The sequence below is a fragment of the Bufo gargarizans genome, chromosome 3 (genome assembly GCF_014858855.1).
Source record: "Bufo gargarizans isolate SCDJY-AF-19 chromosome 3, ASM1485885v1, whole genome shotgun sequence".
Classification (NCBI taxonomy): domain Eukaryota; kingdom Metazoa; phylum Chordata; class Amphibia; order Anura; family Bufonidae; genus Bufo; species Bufo gargarizans.
The window spans coordinates 597,817,799-597,844,701 of NC_058082.1; the positions used below are offsets into that span (position 1 = coordinate 597,817,799).

At 43.7% G+C, this 26,903-nt stretch overlaps 1 protein-coding gene across 1 annotated transcript in view; it reads left to right on the plus strand.

Moving 5' to 3' along the window:
- The window catches only part of CLIC6 (chloride intracellular channel 6), a 40,901-nt gene extending 15,019 nt beyond the window's left edge, over positions 1–25,882 (plus strand). The window contains exons 2-6 of the mRNA XM_044285921.1: positions 15,867–15,976; positions 19,252–19,377; positions 21,247–21,353; positions 22,351–22,532; positions 25,676–25,882. Coding sequence (XP_044141856.1) covers positions 15,867–15,976; positions 19,252–19,377; positions 21,247–21,353; positions 22,351–22,532; positions 25,676–25,840 — 690 coding nt within the window. The 3' untranslated portion in view covers positions 25,841–25,882. The remainder of the gene's footprint in view (positions 1–15,866; positions 15,977–19,251; positions 19,378–21,246; positions 21,354–22,350; positions 22,533–25,675) is intronic.
- Positions 25,883–26,903: the final 1,021 nt, after the last annotated feature.

Consider the following 26,903-nt stretch of genomic DNA (forward strand, 5'->3'; position numbering starts at 1 on the left):
GTCGGGCAGAAAAACACGGGGGAGGAGAGGGTAGAACTTTCAGACTGGAAGGTGAGCTGGGGGCAGCCCGTGGAGCTTCTCTCCCCCTCAGAATGCCACAGGGAGCCATGTCTGTGGCTCTAGTGACTGACTGGGGGTGAGAGAAGCCTCAGTCAGTTGCTGCAGCTCACGCTCAGACAGCGCAGTGCTGCTGTCTGAGCGTTAGCTGCTATAAGGGTGGACATCCCTGTCTCCGTCCAGGCCCTGCGCCGGATGGAGGACAGGGAGTCATAAAATCGGACGTCTGGCCATCCTAACTTCAAGGTGAGCATTATAACAGTAGGGAGCAGTATAAATACTGGGGGCACTGTAGGGGTATTATAAATCCATCGGACATTATAGGCGTTCTTATTACTACTGGGGGCTCTATAGGAGGGACTTATAGATCTGCCTTATTTCTACTAAGAGCACTATGGGGGCCTTATTTCTATTGAGGGGTCTGTGAGGGTATTATTAATACTGGAGGGCTCGTCTACTAATGGGGACACTCTTAGGGAGCCTTATCACAGTTGGGGGCACTGTAGGGGGCAGTATTACTAATGGGGGCACTCTTAGGGAGCCTTATCACAGTTGGGGGCACTGTAGGGGGCAGTATTACTAATGAGGGCACTCTTGGGGAGCCTTATCACGGTTGGGGGCACTGTAGGGGGCAGTATTACTAATGAGGGCATTCTAGAAGGGAATTACTATTGGTGGGACTATTAGGAGTACTATTACTATGGGGGCACTAATATTTCTTCAGGATAGTATTGGGCGGCACAGCAGGATAACACTGTGGGTGCTCCAGGTTGGGGGATGATGATAGAAATGTGAGGAAGCTAAGATGTCCGTGTGTCACACTCTGCAAAGACGAGGCAGCTGAGAAAAGTTGTACGGACCGATTGGAGAAAATGATGAGAGAGAAGATCTACATCAGAGGAGACGTCACCAGGAGGCTCTGGATGTGACAGGTATGTGCTGCTGTATAGGATCTTTTGAGACCCTAGCAACGCCCCGCTACATTCCATTTTCATCCGGGAGAGCTGACGTGAGATGGACGCCATTACGGTTCCTGTCCAGCTTTCCTGGTCTGCCTAGTTATGCAGTGATTCATGGTACCTTACCACTAGGTGACCCTGACATTCCAGAAATGGGTGACAACCTTGTGGCACCTCTCCTGACATGTCTGTTTTAGGAAATGCATGTATTCCCCATGTAATAACAGTTCTGGAACATCAATTCTATGATTCTGTGTTGTGCTGTTCCTCTATTGTTCCTTCTAGTAGTTATGAATGAATTGCCAGCATTTTGCAATGAATATCCAGATAGGTATTACCAGTGTGGAGGGGGGGGGGGGGGAGTGTGTCCCTGCACAGTCTGGCACCATCCAATCAGTGCTGCCAGTGTCGGACTGTGCAAGGACACACCCTCAACTGGGAACACGCCACTGGCCCTTCATTGCAGACTGCTAGCGATTCCTTCATTACTTTTAGAAGGAATAATAGAGGAATGGGACAACTTAGAATAAGAATAGATGTTCCAGAACTGATAATAGATGGGGAATGCAAGCAGTTACTAAAACGGCCATGTCCGTAGAGGGGACGGGTCCTCTTTAATGATTGTCTGGGATGCTCACAAATAAAGAGGATACCTCCTGGCTGAGCAGAGCCAAGTCTATGGCAGAGCCAGGAGCAGGATCTGTCAAATCATAGGAGAGATTGGCACTGTTATGGGTTACTCTGATTGGCACTGTTATGGGTTACTCTGAATGGCACTGTAATGGGACCACTGATTGGCACTGTTATGGGGCACTCTGGCTCTATTATGGGGCACTCTGGCACTGGTATGGGTTACTCTGGGATTGTTATGGGTTACTCTGGGATTGTTATGGGTTACTCTGATTGGCACTGTTATGGGTGACTCTGGCTCTATTATGGGGCACTCTGGCACTGTTGTGGGTTACTCTGATTGGCACTGTTATGGGTTACTCTGAATGGCACTGTAATGGGACCACTGATTGGCACTGTTATGGGGCACTCTGGCTCTATTATGGGGCACTCTGGCACTGGTATGGGTTACTCTGATTGGCACTGTTATGGGTTACTCTGATTGGCACTGTAATGGGACCACTGATTGGCACTGTTATGGGTCACTCTGGCTCTATTATGGGGGAACTCTGATTGGCACTGTTATGGGTTACTCTGATTGGCACTGTAACGGGACCACTGATTGGCACTGTTATGGGTTACTCTGGCACTGTTATGGGACACTCTGGTTCTATTATGGGGCCTTCTGATTGGCACTGTTATGGGTTACATTGATTGGCGCTGTAATGGGACCGCTGACTAGCACTGTTATGGGGAACTATTATGATGGGACTATTATGGGGTACTCAGGTTGGCTCTATTATAGTTCACAGGCTGTCATTATGGAGGTACAATCGCCATCCAAAAGCAAAAGTTATGATTTAAAAAACAAACAAAACAAGACTAAAAAACACAATGTAGAAACCTTAGTTGCACCAAACTGAGCCAATTCGTGCTAACCACTTCACTACCGATGCGGGCAGTGGGAGCCATTTTGGAATACATATTATAATATTAACTAACTTATACTAACGCTTTCTTATGAAGAAAAAAAATGCAATTCTGGCACCAATGCAGTGACGGAGGGCGTTGTAACTAAGGGGTTAATACAGCAGTGCTGTCCTGGCAGCAGCATTCACTGGGCCGACACTCTGCAACTTTAGCTGATCAGTGGAGAACAGATCGCAGGGGACCGATGTGATGAGAAGATTTAGCGTGTAGCATTCATTTTTCCAGTCAGGTCAGAAAAACAGTTTTTCTGTTTTTTGGGTCTTTTTTTTAAATACAGGAAAATACTTCATATTTTTTTATTTTTATTATAGGTTTAATTTTAATTTGTTCTTCATTTGCCTTCAACATATTTTTTTTTAGATATGCTTATAATCTTTATTTTTATTTTTTATACTTTTTATTTATTTCCAAAATACATTATAAAAAGTGCTTCATATTTTAATGGACGTGGATATACTTTCTGTTTTTAAACAGGATGGTGTAAAAAAAAAAATCTAAAAGTGTGTAGTACTGCCCTCAATCATCTCCTGTTTCGATGACTCCAAATGTATAGTTGCCAACTTACGGGGATTTCCCTAAATTTCAGCTCATGCCTTACTGAGCCAAAATTGGTGGCGCCCCACCAATAAGTGGGTGGTCTAGCTCATGTGTGAGATGTTCCCAGAGTGGGGCTTAAATGTCCCAAATTTACTGTCTACAATGTTAATAAGCATGCAGGTGTAACAAGAAGATAACTCGTCCATCCCCTTCGCCCCCGTTCCGATGGCTACTGGGTCCTCAGCCATTCTCTCCATCATCCCTGTCTATCTTGCCATATGGCAAATGACCTCTACTGAAGGTCAACACTACGGGCAGTGATTGGCTGAGAGAGACCAGGAAGGAGAGACCAGCAGAGGACCCAGCCGTCATCGGAACGCGGGAGCGAAGGCGAATCAGTGAGGCGCTATTTTACATGTGTTGACGACATTTATAACCTGTTCCCATATGTGAGGATCATACTACTTTGATGTAAAGATCCTGTACATCAGGAAGAGATCCTTCTACACAGGTTTCTTATGACCGTGGCTTGAGATCACACTTTTTCACACTTCGGACAAACACTGCTAACACTAAGCTCTAGCTATTTCAGCCCCTCAAGTGTTCAGTCACGACATTCCTGGCAATAGTGGAATTTCTTAGGTTTTAGACCTATTTATCCATTGTACCTCTCTTGACACGGGGGTATGTGGCTTGGCGAAAAAGGAGCATAGCTTAGTGGAAAAGGGGAGTGACCTAAGATGTGAAAATTTACGCCAAAACAGGCTAGGGCAGCGCTGAAGCCCACCCATTAGTGCCGGTGACGTCACCGGGAACACTGCTAGGCAGAAGCCTCCTCCTAGCAGTGTACGTTTGTAAACAAAAGCTGAGCGATCCAGCGCAGGGCAAGGGAGAGCATCGGAGGATAAAATGCTCTCAGAGGGGGTGTCTGTGTGAAGAAGGGGATATGTCCGGGTTCGGCTTTGAACTTAGACAACCCCTTTAAATGGAACTATTATAACACACAACTTGTCCTTCAAAAACAAGTCCTCATACAGGACGAGAGTTTGCAAGGACGAGAGTTTGCAAAGAGAACCATCTCGCTAGTGCCAACTAGCCTGACTTTATAAGAAGCTTTGGGATATGACAAGAGAAAATATCCACCTGTAGACAGCTGTTTGGGGTGCTTACCACTCAAATAATAGTATTCTTGCTGGCTCACTACGATGCTTTAGATGCAGCTTAGGCAGGGTACGAGCTCTCCTTAAAGAGACCTGCTGGCAATGGTTCATGGGAAGTGAGAAAAGAATAAAAAAACAAAAACAAATAAGCCCTGTGTCAGGAACGGGTTAAACTAGGTTTACACTGTCTACAATCAGACAGGATTAGTAAATTTTCCCCATTTTATATATACAGTACATTACATTAGTCACTGTGTCCATACATTACTTATCCTGTACTGATCCTGAGTTACATCCTGTATTATACTCCAGAGCTGCACTCACTATTCTGCTGGTGCAGTCACTGTGTACATACATTACATTACTTATCCTGTACTGATCCTGAGTTACATCCTGTATTATACTCCAGAGCTGCACTCACTATTCTGCTGGTGCAGTCACTGTGTACATACATTACATTACTTATCCTGTACTGATCCTGAGTTGAGCCTCATTCACACGTCAGTGTTTCACGTACGTGTTCTCCGCGGACAGCACACGTCCCTATTCATTGAACATTTAGTATCACTGTAATCATACTGACCTAAAGAAAGATTTGTAGAAATTGTGTTCTTTCCCTATTCTACTGCACAAATACATTTTTATAGCTTCGAAATACATTCTATGAAACACTAAACGGTGCTAATAAAGAGTACAACGTGTCCCTCCATGTCTTGGAAGGTGGGGAGAAAAAAATAAAAACTTCAGCTGGATGGGGCTAATAACCTTAAGCTAAGCAATTTTTTGGACCAATTTGGATCCATTATTTACTGTTCTCATTTTATATAAAGAAGTTTTCCAGGATTACAATATTGGTGTCCTCTGAATATCATCAGTAGGGGTCCAAGTCCTGGCACCCCTCCGATCAGCTGTTTAGAGGCTGAGAGCAGTGTGGCCTGTTCACAGCATACCAAGCATCAGGGGTGTAGCTACAGGGGGTGCAGAAGTAGCAGTTGCTACCGGGCCCAGGATCCTTACGGGGCCCAAAGACCATTGTGCTACATAAGAAGACACCTGTATTATAGAAAGTGCATGCTGGTCAGGTTTCACCTCTGGCTAGACAGAAGGGGTTAGGTCAAGAATTTGGCATAGAGGGAGGGGGCAGTTTCATTTTTTGCCTCAGGCAGCAGGAGGGCTATATGCTTCTCTGCCTCAGACCATGAAGCACTTTGTGGCCAGGGACAGGGGAGCACATAGCCTTCCTGCTGCCTAAGCCAAAAATGTAAACGGTATCCCCCATGCCAAATTCTTGACCTAACCCCTTCCCTCCAGCCAGAGGTGTAACTTGACCAGCATGCAGCACAAGGGTCTTTGGGCCCCCTCAGGCTCCTGGGCCCAGTAGCAACTGTTACCTCTACACCCCCTATAGCTACACCCTTGATTGAAACTTTATGCAATTCTATAACAAACTGAAATTGCAACATTGTTTCTGTTTTGGCTGTGCTTCTCCACTCTACCCCTCCCACCAGGAGGTTGTAGTTCAGTTAGAAACTGCATGTAAGGAGAACAGTCAGAGCCCCTTGTTGTCTACAGATACGGACCAGAGTTTAGTAGGAGAGACTTTACCAAAATGTATGAGTGACCAGAATAAGACGCTGAGACGGGGATACTCTGCCACAGACCCTGGGTCACCTTTGACCAGAGGGCCAGCCAGATGACTGAGACACAGACACTTGCCTCAAGCCTTTGGTGAGGGCACCAGCCTTCTGAGAGAGAGGGACAGCTAGCTCAGGCCTTTCCTCAGCAAGAACCCTGACCCTGACTCTCTGGACTTATTTCTCATTGAGGTGCACCATGCCTTACCATCCCTTCCAGAGAGAAGCAACACATGGTGACACCTCGACTGTGTCCGGGGGACCCAGCGTAACGTTGAGGCCACCCCAAACCCGGCCATTGCAGTGATTGTGCTTGATATTGTAGCCCAGGCCCATACAGTTGAATGGGAAAAGGCTGCACATAGGCCATGTGACGGACGAAGGTGAAATCATTGGCCCTCGGTGAGCAGCGAAACCTCTTCAAACAGCTGATTGGTGATAGTGTCGGGAGTCAGGCCCCACCTATTAGATTTTGATGACTGATCCTGAGGCTAGGCCTTTAATATTCTACTCCCGGAGGATGCCTTTAACAGCACTGGAAGGTCCAGACATGACTTATAAATGCTCGGAGGAACGCCTTATGCGCCGGTGCTCCACAGACGGTAGCGCCTACTGAATGAAACTGATATCCAAAAATGCAAGAACGTTAAACACTGTATAATCTGTTAGCCTCTGTTGCAGGCCCAAGAACAAAGCCCCCTTTATCCCCCCTAATTCCTTTTAAGACGTTACAGAGGATATAGGGGCTTGGTGTCTATAGTGAGTGTTTGGCCGGATTCCCGCCAGGTGATTAAGTAAAGATTATGAATAGTTGTGAATTTTTTCGAGGCCTAAGACCGACCATGAGATAAAGAACCAACAGAATTCATTTAGAAGTTTTTCCACTTGAGACACTAATCTGTTGGACATGTCACTGCTGGGGGCTAATCCATGCCCCATAGTGTGCCGGCCGATTAACCCATTAAAGATCATGCGCTGACCACGTCTGGGATTATTACCGTACATTACTGTCTATATTGTCCAGTTTGACTAGTTTTACTAGAGTTTACTCAGGACTGAATAAAGATTTGTGCCCCTTATACCCATTCATGTCCATCACTGCTCAGCTCAATAGGGTTATTAGCAGACGCCCATTTTCCTAAGAAGTGGCGGCCCCGGGAGGTGAGGAGTGTACCTACGCTGGACCTACATGACTTCTAGCAGTAGATAGATAGATAATAGTTAGATAGTAGGTAGATAGATACATAGATATGAGATAGATAGATAGATAGATAGATAGATAGATAGATAGATAATAGTTAGATAGTAGGTAGATAGATACATTGATATGAGATAGATAGATAGATAGATAGATAGATATGAGATATATAATAGTTAGATCGATAGATAGATATGAGAGAGATAATAGATAGTAGATAGATAGATGATAGATAGATAGATAGATAGATAGATAGATAGGAGATAGATAGATAGATAGATAGATAGATAGGAGATAGATAGATAGATAGATAGATAGATAGATAGGAGATAGATGGATATGAGATAGATAGATATGAGATAGATAGATAGATAGATATGAGATGGATAGATAGATAGATAGATAGATAGATGATAGATAGGAGATAGATAGATAGATAGATAGATAGATAGATATGAGATAGATAGATAGATAGATAGATGATAGATAGGAGAAAGATAGATAGATAGATAGATGATAGATAGGAGAAAGATAGATAGATAGATAGATAGATAGATAGATAGATGATAGATAGGAGATAGATAGATAGATAGATAGATAGATAGATATGAGATAGATAGATAGATAGATGATAGATAGATAGATAGATATGAGATAGATAGATAGATAGATATGAGATACTGTAGATAGATAGTTGGTAGATAGATAGATATGAGATAGATATGAGATAGATGATAGATAGATAGATAGATAGCTAGATAGATAGGAGATAGATAGATAGATAGATAGATAGATAGATAGATAGATAGATAGACAGATGTAGATAAAGAGACAGCAGCGCTAGTCAATGTGAACTCACGGGTGCACTCCCTCCAGGCTGCAGGTTTTTGAGCCCATATAGATCCAATGGTATAGAATTGGCAGCCCTCCAAATCAGTGACAATGGTGGACCGTTTATTCCCCCCACCTGCAACGTTTCAGCCCAACACAGAGGCCTTTCTCAAGCCGTGTAACATGTGCAAACATCAAGTATATATAGTGACAAAAATAGGATGAGTTAAACAAGATGTTACTTACCAATCAAAGGATAATCATCTAGTCATCTCCAAAATAATGAACCTCGTGCATGTGACAGGAATATTCATAGTGTTACATCAGCAAAGAATTGCTGGATACATAAACCATTTAGGGACACATGTATATCCATGTAATAATAGTGGGATCGCTATATCACCACGTTGTTATCTATAACTGTAACAATAAGTGACCATGTGTCGGGAATTAAAACAATGGGAAGACCTGTGCAGGTGTAGAGTAACTTACAGGACCATCGTTGGTGGGAATATGTGTCTCGTTATAAATAATTGATGAGTGTTGAGCACAAATATTAAAAAAGACATTTTTTATCGCGTATATCGCCACTTCAAGAATTTGTGAATATTTAGAACATAGTGCTATATATTCGTTATATCGAATATTCATCATTTTTTCCATCTGAATACATGATTCCTCCCTGCTTCTTGCTTGTGGGCCAATGAGTCATTGGCCTACAAGGGACTGGCGGAGATAAGGCCGCAACAAAACACGGCAAAATACCGCTGCGGAACAGCCTGCCGGAGCTCTCACACGCTGGTGTGAGACTAGTTTGATGCTCTGACCGGTGATTTTCAAAGAAGCTTGTTATATCTTTTCCTACATATTTTATAAGACATGTTAAGATGTAATTGTCTTGTAATACCTGTTCTTACCACTAGATGGTGGAATACTAACAAGTAATGGTGATATAGTATATCTGTACATACATATGGGTATAAATGATAGATAGATAGATAGATAGATAGATAGATAGATAGATAGACAGGTCTACCCTCCCCCCAACTATCGTGTGTAACTTGTCACCTCCAGGACCTAAGTGCGAATGAAGCCTCTGTCCACCATATTTGTTTTATTGGCCATAACATGTCTAAATCTCCTGCATATACATAGAGTTAACCCCTTCCGGCACCATTATGTACGTTTATGTCATAGTAATGGGTTGTTTCTGCACCTTTCCATAAATGTATGTCATCATGATGGTGAGAGAGGATTAAAGAGAGCTCCATTCTCAGCCGTTTAGCCCTTTAGATGCCTCAATCATTAGCATCTAATTGGTTAGACAGAAGTTGGGGTATCACTAGGTTGCCATGACAGCTGGACGCCCGTGGGTCTGCCATGTGCAGAAGCCTATTAGGCTCCATCCTTAAAATGCCTCCTGAGCTGTAATAGGAAGAACGCTGCAGCACAAAGGACACACCTCTGAGCTGCAGCAGAAAGGACACTAAAAGCCACCAGCACAAATGGCACCCCAAACCACCATTAGACTGGAGGACCCCAAAACCAGGTTTTTTCTCGAAAAGAAGAAAGGGTGTGCCCTTCCTATCACTGCATGGCCCAGGGGACACCGGAGTAAGAACAGCTACAATGAGAACAACGCCTCCTCTCCCCTCCCCTGGGGGTTGCTGTGTAAATTGGCATCACGAACAGGACTGTTTCACCTCGGTGCCTTATGATGCTGTTGGAGACTTGGGCATTTGTGTAAATGAGAGACTGTTTAGTATCGCTTGCAGATGTCCATTGACTTTAGCTTGAAAGCTATTGTGAAACTGCTTATTGCGATAAATAAAAACCTTTACTGCCCTGAGAAAATGTTTATCTGGCTAAGGACTGTGTAGAAATAGTTGAAAAACTGGACTTTGTGCATCAGTAACCTTGCTTGCTGTCGGCGAATGGACTACTGTGCCATACACGTTGCCGCTGACCAGTCCACGAGGGATTAACCGCAAAAGTGTCTGCTGTGGTATACACCCCGGCAAGCGAGAGCGAACGGTGTGCACACCCCATTTCAAAGCGGGTACAGCTCAGGTCGCCCCTTCTAAGCTCAGGAAAACAATAATTGCTCTATCGTATAGGACTGCTGTATACTACCGCTAAATGTCCGTGCTGCCCTGCAAGAGTGGGAAGGCAAGTGCCCACCCTAAGAACGTGGGCGTTCCTAGTGGGTGGGACTTCACCCCTCCTTCTGGCATAAGTGGTGCAACCAGGTTCACATCTCACTTCCTACAAGGGCTGGATCAGGATCTTTAACCCCGCCTGATCCATACCTTACCATAAACATATAAAATAGTATTAAATAATATTGCATAATATCATATAACAAGAAAAGTTTGAAAGTGCTCTCTTCTGAGGTGCTGCACAGATACTGGAAGATTGACTCTAGGCCTGTTAACCCCATCTTTGCAGCCTATAGAACTGTAAGAACTATTGAAATTGCAAACGGTGTAAGATCTTGGGGTCCGTGCATGATATAGTAGCACTTTATGACAGTGGTTTGTTGCCAAATGGCCCCCCAACATCTGCACTGTCACAGTATTGCATTGTTGCCTTCCATCTTCGCTGGGACCCTGCCTTGCACCCACCAGCACCAAGGGCACCCCACCTAACACCGAGCAGAAGCCCCAATACCAGGGTGTGCCCTGAGGGAACAAGGGTGTGTCCTCCTTTCACTGTGCACCAGCCTAGGGAGAGCTGGAGAGGGATTGCCACCATGAGGACAACTACCACCATTCAGCCTGCACCACCACTTCCATCATCTCTGGCTCAACATGAAATACTACTTCTGCACCCCCTGTACTACGCCCTTTGAAGCATCTGACAGGGTAAAAATATTCTCTTTGGCCGAATATCCTAGATAACATTACATGGGGCAGATTTACAAAACTGAAAGAAGAACTCTCAGTGTTGCCCATAGCAACCAATCACAGCACAGCTTTCATTTTTCAAGAGCAGAATATGAAATGAAAGCTGCGCTGTGATTGGTTGCTATGTTCAATACAGCTAGTTTTTCTTTTAGGCAGTTTTATAGTCGTCGCCATGTTGCTCCTATTCTTAATCTCCTGCTGTCTACCTGTTATAAAGAGATGGCCTGGCTCTCCTCTCTATAGTAACCACGTTCCAGACCATGTGGAAAGTTACCAAGAAATCCTCACCTTCGTGCGTCGGCGAAATTTACTGTTGCCAGGACAATGGGAGACAAATGAGGGAAACGTGCTGTTCCCAGGAACTTGTCCTCCAAGCTGTAAATTGTCTCGTACAACGCTGATAAATGGAGCCCTGGCTCCCTACAGCAAGGTCACACGTTCCTCGCTGCTCCGGCCTGTCCTGTGTTTGTCGTGGAGTTGCAGCTACATGAGGAAGATACAGAAAGACCTGGATTAGGGCTCATGCACAAGGCCGTAGTTTTAGTCCGCGTCTGCGTTTTTTTGCTAATCGGATGTGGACCCATTCATCTCAAAATATAGAACATGGCCTATTCTTGTCCGTTTTACAGACAAAGATAGGGCATTTCTGCAGGAGTAAAAAAAAAAAAAAGGGGGCGACATGAACTCATTAGGGATTCGTGTTTTGTGGATCCGGGATTTGTGGACCACAAAACACGGCCGAGTGCATGAGCCCTTATACTGTTAGGGACAGTTTACATGACTGTTTTTGAAAAAACGGCTTAGGGACAGATCACACACTGCTTTTTTGGCGCTGGTTTTGAAGTATTTCTACCTCAAAATCAGCTCCAAAACACGCTTCAAAAAAAGCCTCCCATTCATTTCAATGGGAATCGGCACTTGCTTTTTTTCCACATGGAAAAAAGAAGCGCGGAAAAAGGAAAGTGTGTACAAAGAAGCAGCATGTTCAATCATTGGACAAAATCCGCGTTGATTTTCCCATTGCAAAAAATGGTAAGCATCAAAAAACAGCTCCTTGTAAGTCCATGCGTTTTTTGTGCGTTTTCCTCGCAGGGATTCGCGGCAAAAACCTTGAGCTGAAAATAGGATAAGAAACAAGAAAAAAACAATGTGAATAAGGGTAGCGAGGAAGCATTGAAAAACTCTAAGAAAAAAATAGAATATGTAAAAGACAAATAAAAGCAGCTAAACTAGACACCGAGAGATTAATTGCCAGAGAGTAAAACTAACCCTTAAATGTTCTTCAATTATATAAATGGTATACACAAACTTATTTTCTTTCCGTGTCCGTTCCGTTTTTTTTTTTTGCGGACCATATACGGAACCATTCATTTCAATGGGTCAGCCAATAAACTGAAGTTACTCCGTGTGCATTCCGTTTCCGTATTTCTGTTCCACAAAAAAATAGAATATCTTCTATTATTGTCCGCATTACGGACAAGGATAGTACTGTTCTATTAGGGGGCAGCTGTTCCTTTCCGCAAAATACGAAATTCACATGGACGTCATCCGTATTTTTTGCAGATCCGTTTTTTGCAGACCGCAAAATACATATGGTCGCGTGCATGAGGCCTAAATCTTTACAGAGTGATGAGGGAGCAGTTGCAGAGTGCGATGAGGAGAAAGCAAAGCTAGTAAATACTTTTTTCTCCACTGTATTCACTGTGGAAAATAAACTGTCAGATGAAATGCAGAATGTAAAAGTAAATTCCCAATTAAAAGTCCCCTGTCTGACCCAGGAAGAAGTACAGCGGTGTCTCAAAAAGATTAAAATAGACAAATCGCCGGAACCAGATGGCATACAACCCCATATCCTAAGAGAATTAAGGAATGTCATAGCCAGACCCTTATTTCTGATATTTAAAGCAAACCTTTCACCAGGATTTCACATAATAAACTATTACCAGTACCTTATAGATTATCCTCATTGTGTTTCAATGCATTATTGTGCCGCTTTCCTGGGATGGATATTCATGAAAAAAAAGAGTTATAAAGTCCTCGTCTCCAGCTCCTGAAGTCACGCTGCTGAAGTCAAGGGGGTAGCCCTTCCCTCACTCCGGGCTGTACCTCCCCTGCCCTAACCCCGCCTCTAAGTAGTGTAACTGACACCCGGCTCAGTCGCCGGGACCGCGCTTGTACCGGCGGCGCATGCGCCGTCGGACTCGAACGCGATCCTATAACTGAATCGCGCGTGAGGAAGAGAAGACAGGCAGGCATCGGGGACGGCGCATGCGCGATTCAACAGGATCGCGCTCGAGTCCGACGGCGCATGCGCCGCCTATACAAGCACGGTCCCGGCGACTGAGCCGGGTGTCAGTTACACTACTTAGAGGCGGGGTTAGGGCAGGGGCGTTACAGCCCGGAGTGAGGGAAGGGCTACCCCCTTGACTGCTAGCGTGACTTCAGGAGCTGGAGACGAGGACTTTATAACTCTTTTTTTTTTCATGAATATCCATCCCAGGAAAGCGGCACAAGAATGCATTGAAACACAATGAGGATAATCTATAAGCTACTGGTAATAGTTTATTATGTGAAATCCTGGTGAAAGGTTCGCTTTAAGGACTCTATACTGACAGTTCTGTTCCACAGGATTGGTGCACAGCAAATGTGGTGCCAATATTTAAAAAGGGCCAAACAGAGCCCAGAAACTATAGGCCAGTAAGTTTAACATCCGTCGTGGGTAAACTGTTTGAAGGTTTTCTAAGAGATGCTATCTTAGAGTACCTCAATGAAAATAAGCAAATAACACCATATCAGCATGGCTTCATGAGGGATCGGTCATGTCAGACTAATTTAATCAGTTTCTATGATGAGGTAAGTTCCAGACTTGACCGCAGCAAATCAACGGATGTCGTATATCTGGACTTCTCCAAAGCATTTGACACTGTACCACTGTCACTAGTGGGGTACCACAGGGGTCAGTATTGGGCCTTATTCTCTTCAATATATTTATTAATGATCTTGTAGAAGGCTTGCACAGTAAAATATAAATTTTTGCATATGACACTCAACTGTGTAAATACAAATACAAATAAACAAAATGGCTGCACACCGTCATATATACAAACAATAGAGCTAAGAAATGGGGGTCATTCTAGATAAAAGTGGTACAATACCGACTATAAATGAGTATAAATGAGTAATGGAAGCTCTTAGCGCACATACAACTGTGTAAAGTAATTAACATGGAAGAGGACAGTATATTGTGTGTATATATATATTGTGACACAGTGAGGGGAATGGTCTGGGAAAACAGGTATTTTCCTCTCAGAGTGTGCTGCTGGGCTGATTTGCAGCCAGGTGGGTCAAATACTGGACTGGATTTTAATTGCCGATCCGGGTTTTTGGCAGCACCTGGCTGTCCTTAAATAGGCAGCTGGGCTCAGCAGCAGGATCTCTGTGTTTGGGATCTGAGGCTTGCTGCCAGGTTGGAGGGATGAGACCCATGGGCCGAGGAAACAGGCCCCCTAAAGCTTGCCGTGGACTGCTGGAGGCAGAACTGACATCAAGGTGACTTGTCTTGTATGAACTTTCCAATTTGTGTGAAGTAAACACCAAGACTTCAAAGTAACACATTGTTTTGTGCATTTGCCTCAAGTGTGAATAAACTCTGAAGTTTTGCGTTAAGAACTTGTTTTTGCCTCTGTACTGCGTCCGCTTACCCTATCTACCACAGCGAAACTCCACAATATATACTACAGAGGACAGTATACTGTGTATGTATATATTGTGGGGATTCGCTCTGGTAGTTAGGATAAGCGGGTGCAGTACAGAGGCAAAATACAAGTTTGTAATTCAAACTTCAGTGTTTATTCACACATGATGCAAAAAACAAAACTTCACTTTTGCAGCCTGTTCTCCTGACACACGGGTCTCAGCTCTCCAGCCCAGCACAGGCCTCAGATCCCAGCACACAGACATGGCTTCTGAGCCCATATATATACTACAGAGGACAGTATAACATATATATATATATATATATGCTACAGAGGACAGTATACTGTATATAAATACTACAGAGGATTATATACTATATATATATGTACTACAGGGTTGGGCGATATGGCCTAAAATCTTAAAATCTATATCGCAATATAATTTGAAGCATATATCCTGATATAATATTTTCTTCTGTATTTATACAAATTACATTGCCATCATCATCCATGTACCCCAGCCAGCGCCATCAGCCCCATGCCATTGCCACCATCATCATGTCCCACAGCCAGCGCCATCAGCCCCATGCCATTGCCACCATCATCATGTCCCACAGCCAGCGCCATCAGCCCCATGCCATTGCCACCATCATTATGTCCCACAGCCAGCCCGATGAAGGCCCCCGGCGGCTGTTCTTGGAACTGCCTGCTCCCGGTGACCGCATTCGATTTCAGACCGGCTCTCGGCACAGGTAAGGGCTTACCTGTGCATCGCCGGACTGGTGAGTCAAGATGGCAGCCCGCATGTGTTCGCTGGCAAACACTGCGAACTGGCCATCACTGTTGACAGGTTCCCTTTAAGACTTGCTATTGTTATTGGTTTCTATGGTCTTCTAAGCCCAAAGTTTCCCTTTGCACCAGTTTTAATAGGCCTCCCCCAAACTGTTTATAACACTGTGGAGATGTAATACATTGCCTCACCAATGTCCATACAACCTATGGAAAATATGGACAGGAGCCCTCCAATATATTACTTTCTGCATCACAAAACTGGCACTAGATAGTAAACTCAAGACATTGCACCAAGAAAATGGAGCCTGGGCATGAGCCTGTAGACATGCTTCTTCAGTTTGCTCCCCCTAGTGGTGGCCTTGTCCTGAAAAATGTTTAGAATTTATACTAAAATTGTCAGTTGATTCTCAGGTTGAGCAAACGATTGTAATGAAGGAAACAATTTTAATTTTGTAAGAAAAAAAACATTACAATTGTAATTTTATTCTGTGTTTTCAGGCTGGAAGTGATGGGGAAACTATCGGGAACTGCCCGTTTTCTCAGCGTTTATTTATGATCCTCTGGCTGAAGGGCATCGTATTTAGTGTCACCACGGTGGATTTGAAGAGGTAATTTCTGTGTTATGCTTTTTCCTTCTCAGGATAGGTCATCAATATCAGATCGGAGGGAGTCCAACACCCAGCACCCCCACCGATCAGCTGATTAAGGGGTGCAGCGCTCTCTTCACAGCTCACCACACAGCGCCATCCCTCGGCTGTGCTTGGTATTGCAGGTCAGCCCGATTCACTTGAATGGGGCTGAGCTGCATCTAGGCCATGAAATTGACAAACATGGCGTCACATGGCCTAGGAAGAGGCCTCAGCGCTCCCTGGCGCGCTGCAGCCTCTTCAAACAGCTGATCGGTAAGGGTGTTGGGAGTCGGACCCCCACTGATCAGATACTGGAGACCTATACTGAGGATAGGTCATCAGTATTAAACACTTGGACAACATCTTTAATATGATAGGCTGCTTTTCCAGTTAGGTTTATGCTGGTGTTTTTTCTGCACCTTTGTATTTTTAGTAGTTTTTAGTGTTTTTTGCACCTTTTTTTTTTTGCAGTTATAAACTCCATCTCCAGATACTATCTGAAGGTCACACAAGCGTTTTGTTTTGTTTTTTGCTCTTGGTATTTTTGTACATTTTTCATCTTTCTACTGTAGATTCTTTAGAAAACCGCTCTTGCCATTGTTCTCACTTTCTGTATAGGGGAAGAACGCCATGAAGAAAACACACTGGGGCAGATATACTAAGGTTTATTGCAAAAGAATATTGTGCTTGTGCCATTTTTGGGTGGACCACCTTGGAGCTGGTATAATTTTTATCCAGAAAATGCAGCAAAAAACAGTAGAAGAGCGCAACCCAACAAGGTGCAAAGTAGGCACAGACAAAAAAACGGACGCAAAAGTTGCCTAAAAAAACCTCATGTCTAACAAGTCGTGAATAAAAGAAAACTTTGGAGCATAAATTACATATATTTAGTGCACAGTCTATGCGCCTTGAGATTGATATATTTTGCCACTGTGCTTGGAAAAAATGGCAGAAAAAAACAAACCTGTGGTTATTCTGTTTTTTGTTTACTGATAAAAAATGCCAGGCAAAATAGATGTATCACAAACTATTCAGAGCAAAATGGATTGAAGACAGCATATAATAGAACTTAGGCTATGTTCACATTTGCATTAGTTTTTCTATTGTTTTGTTCCATTCTAATAACAGGAAATGAATGCAATGGCGCCCAACACACTTTATTGACTATAATGGGGCTCGTCGGGTTTCTGTCAGGGAGCTTAGCATTTTACCAGACATGCTGCCCTATTTTTTTTTCCAGATTTTTTTATGGAATCTGAGACAGAGGCCCCTATTAAACAGCTGATCGGCTCCCCGCAGCCTGTGCACAAGAATCCCGATCTCCTTCAGTCAACAAACTGAGGTTCAGCGCGTAGATTGCGGCTTTAAAATCCTCTTATGTATTGCATAATCTGCTAAAATCGCTAACGTATGGAATCCATAGTTCACGGCTGCTATCGGTGTGTCTGTAAGTTCAACAGATTATGAATAAAATAAGAGGATTTTAAAGCTGTAGAAACACCTAATCACACAGTCGAGGACTGACATATCCCCACACCATATAGTGGTTAGCAGGGCCGTTTTAATACATTGGTAGGCCCAGTGCAGAAATGTCATAAGTGGACCCCTCCCCCGCCCATAGTGCCTCCTTACAGTAGTTATACCCCCTTTGTGCCCCACATAGTAGTTATGCCCCCTTCATGCCCACATAAATAGTTTTGCACCCTTTGTACCCCCACGCAGTAGTTATGCCCCCTTCTCCCCCACACAGTAGTTATGCCCCCTTCATGTTCCCACATAGCAGTAATGCCCCCTTTGTGCCCCCTCACAGTAGATATGCCTCATCATAGTAGGCATGCCCCCTTAGTTCCCCATCATATTAGTTATATCCCCTTTAGTACTTCCTCACGGTAGATATGCCCCCTCAGTGCGCCCATAAAGTAGATATGCCCCCTTAGTGCCCCCTCACTGAAGGTATGTCCCTTAGTGCCCCCTCACAGTAGATATGCCCCCTTAGTGCCCCCCACAGTAGATTGCCTAGCCCCACTCCACCGATGAACTGTGCATGTTCTCCTTCTCCTTGTGCTTCTAGGAGATATTGGAGCTTTAAACATGGCGCCCGCTCAAGAGCTAAAGGGTTTTACACAGCAGACATCCGTCAGAAGTGTCCGTGATGGGAGCCCGATGTCTGATCACGGACATTTAACCCCCTCAGATGCAATTGTAAATTGTGAACAACAGATCAGTCATTTGGAAGGAGGGAGCAATGAGATCTCGGAGCTGTTCGGTTTCAAAAGCAAAATCGGCCGCATATTCATGAACCCGGAGGGGTTTCCACTGTGGTTTTTGAATTTGTATGCCACGGACCCTCTCATGGTTTAGCCCCATTGAGGTGAGGACACTGTGTCAGGATAAGTCATGTCCTTTCTTGGTGAGGTCGAGGCTGTAAACCGGAGCCACGTGAAGTTCAGCATGGCCTCCCTTTGAAAACAATTGGAGGCAGGTCCAGTTCGGCTACTAATGACTTTTTGGCACGAAATCCGTACCAAAATAATGGTACGTACAGCCCCCATGTATTTCGCAGCACAAAATGCTTGAAAAATATAGAACATTTCCCTAAAAACAGACTATTAGGCTACATTCACATGATCGTATGTATTTTGAAGTCTTCAAAATGCAAATCCGTAAAATACAGACACTGCCCGTGTGACATCCGCATTGTGCTTTCTGCATCCGTATGCCCATTCCGCAAAAGGGTAGAAGATGTCCTATACTTGGCCACAAATACAGACCATGGACCCACTGGAGTCAAAGAGTCTGCCAAAAATGTGCGTGGCACGTGGACGGTATTTTGTGGATCCACCTTTCTGCAGACCACAAAATACATACAGTCATGTGACTACACTTAGTCGTTGAGTTATGCTCGGCTGATATCTACAGAACCTTTCACAAAACTTCTGCCGTAAAGGGGTATTCCGGTTATTTGAAGTTATCCCCTATTAGCAGGATAGGGGCTAACTACTAGATCAGTGGGGGTCCTAATGGATAGGGGATAGCTTCAAATTATCGGAATACCCCTTTAAGAAAAGCTGGGCGACAACAACCAATATAATGCTATTACAGCCCACATGGTAGTTGTCACCCAGCTTTTCTAAAGTCACCTTGTCAGGCAGAGATCCTCCCTTCTCCTGTATTACAGTATACAGCAGAGGGTAACTACATACATCTATATACAGGGATGTGTCTGCATTAATAAATCCATATTATTCCTACAGGAAACCTGCCGACCTACATAACCTGGCACCCGGAACAAACCCGCCGTTCATGACATTTGATGGGGAGGTGAAAACCGATGTGAATAAAATTGAAGAATTCTTGGAGGAAAAATTAACAGTGCCAAAGTATATTTGATATTTTACCTTCTTGTATTATTCTATTTGGTCAAATCCATGCTTATTGAGGGGATACGTATACACAATCAGCCATAACATTAAAACTACCTGCCTAATATTGTGTACGTCCCCATCCTCTGACCCGTCGAGACAGGGGTTCCACTGTTTGTTGCAAGGAGGATTTTCCATAGATCAATGAGCCTTGGACGCTCATGTCCTTCGGTTGTCCTTCGCCGGACCACTTTTAATCTCCTGACCCAGTCACCTAAATATAACAATTTGGCCCTCGCCAGATCCTTCCGCTTGCTCATTTTCCTGCTTCCAACACATCAGCTTCAAGAGCCGACTTCACCTGCTGCCTAATATATCCCAGCCCTTGTCAGATGCCACCAAATATTGTTACCCACTTCACCTGGTCAATGAAGAGGACTGTACAAGAAAAGTTTTCCCCTACGCCATAAACTGGGGTAGCGCCTGTCATAAAAGGCCCCCAATGTGTCCTGCTAATGGGATCGGCACAATCACCTGCAATCTGTGTAGCAGGTGTTCATTTTCCCAACAGCGCCACCACAGGGGAAATTAAGCATTACACAGTACTTATTGAAATCTACGGGATGTAACGCATGGACATGCTGGGTCCTCCAGAACGTTCTCTGTAGTGAATATCCACTCTGGATAATGGACGGCAGTAATGGGTGAGACCCCCCCACACCCTTTAACTCTGAATTTCCAGTCAGGGTATTTGTAAACCGGTTTTCTAAAACAGACAATCTCCTTAATTTTAAAGCCGGGACGGTCAAGATTGGCGAGGCCAAAGTGCTTATAATTTCATGTTCTGTTGATTTTTCAGTACCCTGATTAAGACATATGTCCCACCACATAGCATATAGTTCTCATCCCAAAAATGCCCCAACTTATTGCCGATGAACACATAATGGTGCCAAAAATAGTGCCCCATAGCTGTAACACAGTGCCACCTTAATGAATAGCCACAGGGGCTGCAAATAGTGATAGCAGCTGCAGCACCCCCATAATAGTGACAGATACAGCTACAGCAGTGGTGCCCCCATAACAGTGACATCCACAGTGCCTCCATAACAGTGACAGTCACAGTGCCTCCATAACAGTGACAGTCACAGTGCCTCCATAACAGTGACACACAGTGCTGCCATAAGAGTGACATCCAAGGTGCTGCCATAACAGTGACAGTGACAGTGCTTCCATAACAGTGACATCCACAGTGCCACCATAACAGTGACAGTCACAGTGCCACCATAACAGTGACAGTCACTGTGCTTCCATAACAGTCACAGCCACAGTACCGCCATGATAGTGATAGTCAGGGCCCCATAATAGTGACAGTCAAAGTGCCTCCAGTCAAGTGACTGCCAGAATGTCTCCAAATTAAAGGGATTGTCTCACTTCAGCAAATGTCATTTATCATGTAGAGAAAGTTATTACAAGGCACTTACTAATGTATTGTGATTCTCCATATCATCTCCTTTGCTGGCTGGGTTCATTTTTCTATCACATGATACACTGGCCTGTTTCCATGGTTACGACCACCCTGCAATCCAGCAGCGGTGGACGTGCTTGCACACTGTTGGAAAAAAGTGTTGGCCAAGACGTGGGAGTGCAGATAGGCTCGTGCTTCTTCCTATAGTGTGCAAGCAACACAGGTGCCTTCAGCTGCCAAGCGCACATGGAACAGGTCAGCCAGTGTCATAGGGACAGAACTGCTGACACCAGGAGAAAAGTCCTGTGTGAATAATGGGGGTAATAACTGGGATGAAATCTGAATTGTCCGTCTTAGTTATTGCAGAATATGACTTTGCTTGTCATGGAATATAATATCATTTATATATTTGGTTATTCAAGGTATCCAAAGCTAGCCCCCAAACACCCAGAATCCAACTCAGCCGGAAATGATGTGTTTGCTAAATTTTCAGCCTTCATAAAAAATCCCCGGAAAGATCTAAATGAAAGTAAGTACAGACTTTAACGTTAGCAACGTGCAATTGTGCCTACAAATAGTGTGTGTGTGTGTGTGTGTGTGTGTCGGCCGCACACTGCTAAAGGGTTAATGATTCTGTGCATACACCGGTGTTCCAAAGGCTGTATATAGGGAGAAACCAGTACACAGTGACTCCACCAGCAGAATAGTGAGTGCAGCTCTGGAGTATAATACAGGATGTAACTCAGGATCAGTACAGGATAAGTAATGTAATGTATGTACACAGTGACTCCACCAGCAGAATAGTGAGTGCAGCTCTGGAGTATAATACAGGATGTAACTCAGGATCAGTACAGGATAAGAAATGTAAGGTATGTACACAGTGACTCCACCAGCAGAATAGTGAGTGCAGCTCTGGAGTATAATACAGGATGGAACTCAGGATCAGTACAGGATAAGTAATGTAATGTATGTACACAGTGACTGCACCAGCAGAATAGTGAGTGCAGCTCTGGAGTATAATACAGGATGGAACTCAGGATCAATACAGGATAAGTAATGTAATGTATCTACACAGTGACTGCACCAGCAGAATAGTGAGTGCAGCTCTGAAGTATAATACAGGGTGTAACTCAGGATCAGTACAGGATAAGTAATGTAATGTATGTACACAGTGACTGCACCGGCAGAATAGTGAGTGCAGCTCTGGAGTATAATACAGGATGTAACTCAGGATCAGTACAGGATAAGTAACGTAATGTAATGTACACAGTGACTGCACCAGCAGAATAGTGAGTGCAGCTCTGGAGTATAACACAGGATGTGACTCAGGATCAGTACAGGATAAGTAATGCAATGTATGTACACAGTGATTCCACCAGCAGAATAGTGAGTGCAGCTCTGGAGTATTAGACAGGACAGTCCATAGTTACTAAGTTTTTACTCAGTGTCTAAAGAGTAGAGTTTTCTTTCCTAAAGTTGCAGCTTCTGAGTATTTTTTTAGTAAAGTCCTTTCTGTTCTTCTTCAGCTTTAGAGAAAAACCTGCTGAGATCCTTAAAAAAGCTGAATGACTTTTTAAATTCCCCACTGCCTGATGAGATCGATGCCTATTCCACGGAGGAGATTGTCGCCTCCAACAGGACATTTTTGGATGGGAATGACCTCACACTGGCAGATTGTAACCTGTTACCAAAACTCCACATTATAAAGGTTTGTTCCACATGTGCTGTAAGCTGAGATCTAATTGGCAGGTTTTTGTTTTGTTTTTTAGTGCTTTCAGTTCCTTATGTCCTATGTGCAGTCTTCTTATTGGGGGAAGGAAAGCATGCCCACGAGCTCTATTGTGAATACCTCGGGTCAGTAGTGTCTGGGCTTTCACTGGTATCTGTTGTAGCCAATGGCACTTATTGCTGTGGTTTTGGGCCCCTTGGAGGTATCGGGCCCCTCTCAAAATTTATGGCATATCCATTCCATGGGAGTTCTGTAAACAGCTGAGCCTGCTTACTCGGCTATTTTATAAACTCCTCTGGAAATGAAAGGGGCATGTACAGTCACAGTGTTTGTAAAATGGGGGATCGGGTGACCCCACTTATTGGGATTTCCAGTGGATTTGTCATAAATGTTAATATGGAAAAGGTGCCTTGAGTATGCCCTAGGTGGGTACGGAGATAAGAAATGGGTGCAGTCTAGAAGAACCAATGGTTACAGTACCCTGAAGTAATTGTCACCCTGAGTTAGAGGAGTGCGACTGGGGACGTTATCTTTGGGTACTGCCTGGATTAGGCCCCCCAAGTATAAAACTTGCTGAGTTTTCTTTAAAGGGGTTATGCCGTCACTATCCATAGAACAGGCCATTTCTAATTGCAATAAAAATATCATAAGATTTTTTATGTGCATTACATTTTCTCTCCGGTAGCGCCCCCTGCTGTTTCTCCTTCTGCATTCAGTGGTGGACTGACATGATCAGTAGCTTCTCTGCTTCCTTCCTTCTCTCATTGCCAGAGTAATCTTCTCATAGTGAAGCGGCCCTGACACCTTTCATTTATTCATCGCTACTTCTAAGTCGAAGTACAGTACAGACCAAAAGTTTGGACACACCTTCTCATTCAAAGAGTTTTCTTTATTTTCTTTATGACTATGAAAATTGTAGATTCACACTGAAGGCATCAAAACTATGAATTAACACATGTGGAATTATATACATAACAAAAAAGTGTGAAACAGAAAATATGTAATATTCTAGGTTCTACAAAGTAGCCACCTTTTGCTTTGATTACTGCTTTGCACACTCTTGGCATTCTCTTGATGAGCTTCATGAGGTAGTCACCTGAAATGGTCTTCCAACAGTCTTGAAGGAGTTCCCAGAGATGCTTAGCACTTGTTGGCCCTTTTGCCTTCACTCTGCGGTCCAGCTCACCCCAAACCATCTCGATTGGGTTCAGGTCCGGTGACTGTGGAGGCCAGGTCATCTGGCGCAGCACCCCATCACTCTCCTTCATGGTCAAATAGCCCTTACACAGCCTGGAGGTGTGTTTGGGGTCATTGTCCTGTTGAAAAATAAATGATGGTCCAACTAAACGCAAACCAGATGGAATAGCATGCCGCTGCAAGATGCTGTGGTAGTCGTGCTGGTTCAGTATGCCTTCGATTTTGAATAAATCCCCAACAGTGTCCCCAGCAAAGCACCCCCACACCATCACACCTCCTCCTCCTTCCATGCTTCATGGTGGGAACCAGGCATGTAGAGTCCATCCGTTCACCTTTTCTGCGCGCACAAAGACACGGTGGTTGGAACCAAAGATCTCAAATTTGGACTCATCAGACCAAAACACAGATTTCCACTGGTCTAATGTCCATTCCTTGTGTTCTTTAGCCCAAACAAGTCTCTTCTGCTTGTTCCCTGTCCTTAGCAGTGGTTTCCTAGCAGATATTCTACCATGAAGGCCTGATTCACACAGTCTCCTCTTAACAGTTGTTCTAGAGATGTGTCTGCTGCTAGAACTCGGTGTGGCATTGACCTGGTCTCTAATCTGAGCTGCTGTTAACCTGCGATTTCTGAGGCTGGTGACTCGGATGAACTTATCCTCCACAGCAGAGGTGACTCTTGGTCTTCCTTTCCTGGGGTGGTCCGCATGTGAGCCAGTTTCTTTGTAGCGCTTGATGGTTTTTGTGACTGCACTTGGGAAACACTCAACGTTTTCCCAATTTTTCAAACTGACTGACCTTCATTTCTTAAAGTAATGATGGCCACTCGTTTTTCTTTACTTAGCTGCTTTTTTCTTGCCATAATACAAATTCTAACAGTCTATTCAGTAGGACTATCAGCTGTGTATCCACCTGACTTCTCCACAACGCAACTGATGGTCCCAACCCCATTTATAAGGCAAGAAATCCCACTTATTAAACCTGACAGGGCACACCTGTGAAGTGAAAACCATTTCAGGTGACTACCTCTTGAAGCTCATCAAGAGAATGCCAAGAGTGTGCAAAGCAGTAATCAAAGCAAAAGGTGGCTACTTTGAAGAACCTAGAATATGACATATTTTCAGTTGTTTCACACTTTTTTGTTATGTATATAATTCCACATGTGTTAATTCATAGTTTTGATGCCTTCAGTGTGAATCTACAATTTTCATAGTCATGAAAATAAAGAAAACTCTTTGACTGAGAAGGTGTGTCCAAACTTTTGGTCTGTACTGTATATACAGTAGCTATCTCTCTCTCTAGACTCTCTCTAGAAGGAAATTGTGGGGTCATTACTTACCATATTTTTCTCTGGCGCTACTGTATATGTGAGGGACTGTTTGGTATGTAGGGGAGGAAGGGTTTAACAAGGCTAATTGCAATGCATCCCACCCACAGAAAGGGAAGAAAGTACTCCAGATAGGTGAGTAAAAGAGTTTTAAAAAGAGTTTTACATTCGTGGAATAATGCCTTTAATAGGCTCTCTTAAAGGGGTATTCCTATCTCAGACATTGATCGCGTATTGGAATGATTTACCATCAATGTCAGATAGGGCCCATGAAGTGCAGAATAGGGCCCATAAAGTGCAGTAGAGCACACTACGCATTGCGAAAAAATGTGAGGGTGCTCGGCTATTTTGAGAAGTCCCATAGTGGTGAACAGAGGGTGGCAGTGCATGTACAGTTACTTTCCCTTCACTTTGAAGGGCCGACTCTGGAGACAGGAGTGGGTTTTGGAGGTGGGACCCCCACCTATCTGACACTTACTGGGACATCCTAGCAATAGGCCATCAATTTCTAAGATGGCAATACCCCTTAAACAACATGGTAGATGTAGTAGTTGTGAAGTTGTAGATACTACTTTCTCTTGTTTTTTGTTTCTATTTTTAGGTTGTTTGCAAAAAATTCAGGAATTTTGAAATCCCGGCAGAAATGACTGGAATCTGGAGATACCTCAAGAATGCATACACCAGGGATGAATTCATCAATACCTGTCCGGCAGACAATGAGATTGAATTTGCATATTATGGTGTTGCCAAAAGAATGAATATATAAAAGAATATTCCTTCAAATATTCCATATGCAGTATTGGTTCAAAAGGTGTCATTTGTCAAAAAAATTATAAATATCAAGATTCAGTTTGCCATATTTACTAGAATTTTTATGTAATTTTTTTTTTAATTTTTCAAGCTGAATTATTCGCTGTGAATATCCAAATATCCAGATTACTTGTCTACCGTAATTATTTCTAGGCAGTGTGCACCTCTATTCTGGCTAATTTCTTACTATACCTTTTGGGTGTTTGTTTTTCTGATATAGAGCTCCAGATCTCCTCCACAGAGATAGACTTAAAAGTGTTGTCCATTCTGGACGTGTATGGCATATCCACAGCATGCACCACATCCTCTCCATTCTTGGCGGTGTGCAGTAGAGCCCCTATTCTTGATAAAGTAGCGGGTCCAGCACCTATCGGACATTTATGGCAAATCATGTAGAAATGCCATGAATGTCCAGATGGGACAACCCCTTTATATTAGAACATTGTCTACCTGAAGCCACCACAAGGGGGAGCATAGGAGTTTACTGCATGCCATGTTAATATAAACTGTATGCAGTAAGCTCCACCTAGTGGTGGCTGCAGGCAGACAACATGTTATCACATAAGTCGATGTCTATGCATCAGATATGGATCTCTGCATCAGAAAAACAATGTTCTCTATAATAGGAAAATAGTAATTAACCAGTACAGAATTTTGAGACAATTAAAAATAAAAAATTATTTTCAAGGGTGGACATTTCTTTGAAGACAGATTATCCTAGGTGTATAGAACGCTTGATAACGTCAATGTAAAATGTTTGGGTCAATGAGACCCAAAAGATAAGATTTAGTGATGTGCCACCTAGAACCTAAAAGTGCCAATGCCTATATCTGAGCCATACAGAGACTCACTTGAGGGATTTTTTTTTGTTTTAAATATGCATTTTTGTGACAGCCGTTCACACTAGAGCTTTGCAAGATTTATGGTTTTTGCAGATCTTGATTCTTTGTTAAAACATGCTTCTTGTAGGGTTGTACCGGAAAAAGCCTTACGAATGTAAAAAAATAAATAAATCAACT